The 6417-nt window shown below is 40.9% G+C and overlaps 1 protein-coding gene across 4 annotated transcripts in view; it reads right to left on the bottom strand.

Annotated features, from left to right (window-relative positions):
• Positions 1 to 604: 604 nt before the first annotated feature.
• The window catches only part of trim33 (tripartite motif containing 33), a 47720-nt gene continuing 41907 nt past the window's right edge, over positions 605 to 6417 (bottom strand). For 2 of the 4 annotated variants that reach the window (XM_088640020.1, XM_088640021.1), the window contains exons 18-20: positions 6110 to 6262; positions 3720 to 3770; positions 605 to 3628 (exon numbers count right to left, since the gene is read on the bottom strand). In XM_088640020.1, coding sequence (XP_088496146.1) covers positions 3422 to 3628; positions 3720 to 3770; positions 6110 to 6262 — 411 coding nt within the window. In that variant the 3' untranslated portion in view covers positions 605 to 3421. The remainder of the gene's footprint in view (positions 3629 to 3719; positions 3771 to 6109; positions 6263 to 6417) is intronic. The other 2 variants (XM_088640023.1, XM_088640024.1) reach the window with 1 other exon arrangement.

Genomic DNA, 6417 nt, shown 5'->3' with positions numbered 1-6417 from the left:
CATGTTTCTATCCTGAAATCCAGCATTTGTAAGCACATATTGAAATAGAAAAATGAAAACCTGCTGCATTGGGGATGGTGCATCAGTGTCGCCAAACCTTTGACATGCAATTTGTACAGAACCACAGTTCATTTGATTCCAGAGATCATCTCGGTAATCTCAGTAATGTTAAATGTTTGGTAAGTTAATTAAACTTTCAAAATAATTGATCTCACCAAGACCTAGCATCAATTCCCACCAAATTTAGAAAAGCTCCAATAGGTGTCATTTTTCATACCTAGAACAGGTGTGCGTGGGATTTCTGCATGGTATGGTGTTGTAGAAGCACTCTCTCCTAAATGCGATTTTAGGCTTGAAAGGAGAGATCAGTCCAAGGCCTTATCAGTCAACTCACACTAGGCAAACACTAAGCCTTCTGGACTCGCATCAGCAGATATGATCCAAGCAAACCTTTACACTTCCAATGTGACTGTTGCCATCTGGTGTTTGTTTAGTATTAAAACAATTTTCTTATGTCCCAATATCTCACATAATAGCATTTTTATGCCGGGCATATGTGCAGAAAAAAATAATGGTTAAAATAACAGCACTAACTACCTGCTGGTCATTTAAAAATGATTTAATCTTGCAGGTCTCACACTGCTCCAGTTCTAGTCCAAAGGTGTGGAAGAGTGAGCATATGTGGTTTAGATAATACAGGACAAGCAGTCACAGAAAAACATCTATACTTTGGTCACTTCCAGAATCCAGGCAAATTATCAATACTGCTGAAGATAACTGAGATTTTCAGTATGTGCCAAAGAACTTTTTAATTAAAAATTAATCTCAGTTGCATCTTATTCAATTCACGTGTTTTCACAACAGTCTAGTAAAGATTAATACACAGAATCAATTTTCAAGCTGGAGTTTGACAGCAATTTCCTCCAGCATTTCCAAACATTCCTGCAGCAAAGAAATTACATTGATAGCACAGAAAGGTGAAATCAATTCAGAATTCTTGAGACAATTTAAAAGCTTTTAATAGAAACAAAACCAGTGTCATCTTTTTAAAGATCTAAAAAGCAGTAGTACCAGGGAGCCAGTGCATGCAAGTTTCAATGGACTGAGGGTTTAGAATTAGAATGGAAAGCGATCATGCGCTGAAGCACAATAGATCTTGGAGCAAAACACCGTACCCATAGCCACCGATTTCAGCAGCAAGTGTTCCACACACTGCAGAGCAACTCTACTTGGCAATTACGAGCAGAAGGGAAAGGGGAACTGTGTCAGAATTAAATAAGCAAAAAGAGCTGTGTGATCCAGAGCCATCAGCCTAAATTGAAAAAAATCCAGTAGAGAGCATCCAGCAAGAACTGTTTCATTAGTCTATTAAACCAGTGTAAATCAACTTCAAATCTCAAGTGATTCAGAATATTTCCCATCTTTAAGCATCTGTCTTTATTAAAATATGTAGGTTCTAAAAAGGTTTATGAAGGCTTGCAGGTTCAATGCCAAAACATAACACCCAAACAAAGCATGGAGGGCTGTAACGTCAAATCAGATCAGAGTTTACAGTGGTCCTTGATGCTATGAACACACAAGTGGCTATGCACCTCTTCCACTTGGTTTTCCTTTTGTCATGCTCTTTGAGCAACCCAACCCAAAACCAAGTTGTTTATTTCCTTCTTGCCTCCCAACAACCAAGATTGATATAAAGATGTAGATCACAGGTGTTAAAAAAGATTCCCTAGACATTAGACAAAACCTCAAATATGGCATTCTAACCTGCACATTTTGTGACAGAGTACAGAAATTAATGGAGATACCATAAGGTTGTCACGACTGAATGTCGGAACAAAATCTGCAAATGTTAACTTTTAATTTCACAGTTAAAATTAGCTTTTTGTAAAGTTTTAATTAAGGCAGTGGGGGACCGAAAGGTAAACCTTACAATATTTCCACCACACAGTGTCGCACATTAGACCAACTGGACACCAAGGAACAACCAGATATGGCTGTTCATAAGAACCTAAACTAAAACAATGTACAAACAGCTTACTGGGTTAAAAAAAAGTGCATACATCTTAGAATGTGTGCGATTAGAACTAAAAGCTTTCTTCACACAAAAAAACGAATTAATTCTACATTACACTGGATGGCTCAACGTCTTGGTAAATATGAAAGACAACCTAAGTGATTAAGATGGGATGGTGTTTTGTCCTTCCAACCACAGTAGTTCCTTCCGAAAACAGTGTTGTCATACTAAGCAAAAGCGTAGCTAGGGCTTACTTCTTGGACAGGATCCTCTTTCCTTCCTTTCAGTGCTCTTTCTGTGCTGAAATGACAATTGCGTTGTCACATCACACTGGGGTGATGCTGCACTGTGCTTGAACAGTATATTACCCATGTCGGTTACATGAAAGTAGGACAACACTTCACTATTACTAACAGTGTATACAGAAAATGCAGGAATGTCATATCAGTGAAGTTAACAGACCCAACGATGCACAGCTCTGTTAAACTTTATGCACAAATAAAACCAACTACTTAGAGACCGGTTTTGCAAGCTGAATAACTGATGCAGCCTTGAAAGAATGACACCTTTCCAATGACCAGAAACGGAGCAGGGAACGTCACCGAAAACTTATCAAATAAATATATACAACTCATGTGCAACATGTTCCCCATCAACACGGTGGATAAATGAATTTGAATGACCTGCCTCCCAAATTAAGACACTGTACAGCCAAGCTTTCCTGTACCTTGGTTAGTGTTCATATCAACCCATTTCACCATACTACATGCTGATCTCCTGGGCATCAGCCATACACACAGAAGTTCATCTGGAAAGAATGGTAAGGCAATGAGGTAAAACCATAACACCAAAGCTGCAGAGTACTTGAAAAATGATATCCTTCATTGCTTTTTTCCTTTGTGGCTGCCAATGGCATAACCATACTGCATATGCAGCATCCTTAATGCTCCTAAAAGCAAAGGTCAACACCAATAACACAGGTGCATTCAGGATATAGTGGTCCAGAAAGATCAACTGTTCACAGGACGTGGATGTGGATGTGCATGTATGGCCACACATGCATGCATCTTGCAGATGACGGTTGAAATTTATAATATACCAAAGGGGTTAAGGGGGCCTTTTTTAAAAAGCAGAATTCACAATGGATTTACAAACAAATAAAAAAAATAGAAAGAAACAGGTAATTAATTTAACAAACCAAAAGCAGAGCAAATTTCTTTAAATCTGTACAAGCAGTTTTTTTTTAATTCTAATACTGTCTAAAGACGTTTTTTTCCCCCAAGAAAAAAAGTTCCTCCCAGTGTCTCTGAATGTCCGCAACAAAAAGTTGAGTCCGGTTCGGAAAAAAAAGCACAATACAACAGTTCCAGTCTCTTCAGAGAAGCTTTCTGTTCAGTTTAAATTTTTTTATTTTATATGCATGGGCTTCTCTTCTGATTTTAATCGTTTGCGGCGTGGCTGCACAAAGTCGTCGTCGGAATCTTCTGTCACTTCCTCATCCTCGGGCTCTGTGTCCGGGGTGGGTGGGAAGGTCTCTTCTGGATACAGCTCCTTCAGTTTTTCCTCAAAGTAACAGGCCACCGCCTTCCCTGCCTGGGCCACTTCGGAGTCCGCCTGGAAGAGAAGGGAGGACAGCAGGGAGGGTCAACAGACGGCCATTGCAGATTCTGAAGAACCCTTCACCGAGGTATCAGAAAGAGCTTACCTGCTCATTAATCTGGGTTTTCTCATCATATACTTGGATAATTCGAGACATCTAAAAAAGGGACAGTAGAATAAAAATACAACAACAAAAAGTTTTATACCACACGCAGAGAGGCAAACACAGAGACCAGACTTTAGTAAACCGCTGCCCAAATTGGGAAAATGAACCGTTGTTTTCTTTTCTGGAAACCATACACAGCAATGCCAAGTGAGTTTGGGATAATTAATGATCACTGGACACCTATGTAAAAACACAAACGTCGAGGTGAACCAGGACTGTAATGCTGCAAGCCACAAATGCTCAACAGGGCTTTTCATGTGTGGTGACTGAACAGGCTATGGCAGAGACAACAGAAAGGTTTTGATCTAATAAATCAAGTCGCTTGTTGGAGGGTGGGCTGGGGGAGGTGGTAAACCCAGTTCTCACCACACAGTGCGAAGGCAGGAAGATGAAGCTTCACAGCTCTGCCCAGCTTTGGCAAGTCACCAGTCATGAGAACTACTGACTATGAAAGCAACCTTGCAAAAAAGTCTCAAGTAAGATCATAGCTTAAGGCCCGCCATGCAGACCGCGCCAGGAATGAGCTGCATTTCTGCAGGGCTGCCAATGTCATCACCTCAGTGTGGAAAAACACTGCTACCTTCAATGAAACATGGCAGCAACAAACTTTCCCAAACTTTGTCACTGCTGTGTATGGTTCCAGAACAAATGAGTGGTTTTCTTTTTTTAAACTTGCAACTTGGGATGTGATTTACATGTCTTGCCTCTGTGTATTTGAAACCAAAGTGTTTTGTTTAGACTCCAAGTACTCAAAGGTAGTGTGCATGATGGAATTTAGAGGTATTAAACACTCAAACGGGGCACACAAGTCAGGGGGAGGTGTTTTTTCTCTTGCAGGTTATGACCCGATTTTGACAGCAACACCTCAGCTTCACTCTGCGGCTAACGGAATGCCACCGAGATTGCAAAGCGAGACACAAAAACAATGCACTGGCACCACAGGAGATTCTTACAGCTCCCATCGGGTGAGCAGACGACCAGTGTGAAATGTAATTGCTCTGTGAAGCCAAGCTCCCCATTCGTCATGTACACATGAACAGCATGGCGTGTGGTATAAAGTGTGCATCATGAGAGGAACAGGTCAATGTCATGGAACAAATCTGACATCTACAGTAAGACGTAGTAAACAGCAACACAGACAAGAACTGTGGCAGGTGGAAAACAGACAAAAATACTCATGCTGCAAACGAATTAACACAGCAGTGCTGATGCACATGCTAAAGCAGAAGCAAGAAATTCCTCAAGCATGTGAAAAGCATTTCTGCTCTACTTCCCCTCTGCCTGTCATAGCTGCATAATCACGGTGATCCAAACCAATGGCAAATGAAACATGAGAAACTGTGGCAAAAAAAACCTATGAAATGTTCAAACTTAGTTTTAATGTTCTGAAACAATCTGAAGCGAAAGGGCAGTCTTGTTTTCAAAGACATTTAATTTGCAGCAGGCCATTAACCGGGTTTTGCTTTTCACAGAATTTAAACTTGTGAAATGTCCTTATTTCTGAGCTCCCCAATCTCTAATAAAGGTGAAAGAAACATCCATCTCAACTTCACTGTAATGGATCAGCATCTCAGACAAGGCTCAAACCTTAGTGCCGATGCAGACACGGCCTGATCCACCCTGGCTTGAGACAGCCAGCAATCATGAACTGGGACTACTAAATCATGATGCTGGATCAATCCAGGCTCGCTTTTGACACCATTTATGTCCAATAAAGACTGTTTTCTTAAGTTGAACGAAAACGAAGGGAAAAATAAACAGCTGTCCATCTGTGCTGCTTTTGTGCATGTAAAAATGTACAGCGCCTCAAATTCATCTGGTTACGAATCCATCTTGCTTAACACCTAAAACTGGCCATACTCATCAATAATTGTTGATTGTTAAAGAAAAATGACTAATCCCAGCAAGAAGCAGTAGGGATTCCCAATGACGGGGGTTAGCAGCCTCAAAGATGTATTTTCACAGGGACTAAACCCAGAAGCCCTGAAGGACTGTATCAAATGTCCAGCAGGATTTCTGAAAACATGCAGGGGATTCCATGCATGACCTGATGACGCATCTATTTCTGCAAGGCCTACATGTGCAGCCTTGGTTTTATAGGACTACGGTTTACAGAAATGCACCTGTGAATAAAAGCTATGTCTCACACACTAAAGTTCAAGAACCCATCAGCAGAAATCCACCACAACATGAGGAAGTGCATTTAAAATGCCACATGCTCTAGTTGTAGGATTCAAAGTCATGACAGAGTGAACACTTCAACAGACAACAGACAGCAGGGGCTGGCCCCTTCAGCACAGCTGCAAAAGAGCCAACTGGGGGTCACTTACTTCATTGTATCTTGCACAGTTTTTAAAGATGAGCCGAACATCTGCAACAAAGTCCTGTGGGTTCTGGTAGTGCTGGGAGTGCTTCATCTGCAGCTTCTTCTTCACAGTGCTCAGCTCCATCGGCTTCTTTATGATTTTGTAGTAATTAGGGATCTGAAAAGCAGTAAAATTTGTTCCAGCAACAGTACATTTCAGATTTTACGCAATTGAAGAAAAGCTTAAACGGTACCAGCAAACTAACACCGTAGGTTTATGGTGTCAAAAAACTGTTGATCAGCAACTAAAGGGAAAGCAGACAAAGGAAGAAG

Source organism: Lepisosteus platostomus, chromosome 7, assembly GCF_059453375.1.
Source record: "Lepisosteus platostomus isolate fLepPlt1 chromosome 7, fLepPlt1.hap1, whole genome shotgun sequence".
Classification (NCBI taxonomy): Eukaryota; Metazoa; Chordata; class Actinopteri; order Semionotiformes; family Lepisosteidae; genus Lepisosteus; species Lepisosteus platostomus.
This window is presented reverse-complemented; position numbering and strand designations above follow the sequence as displayed.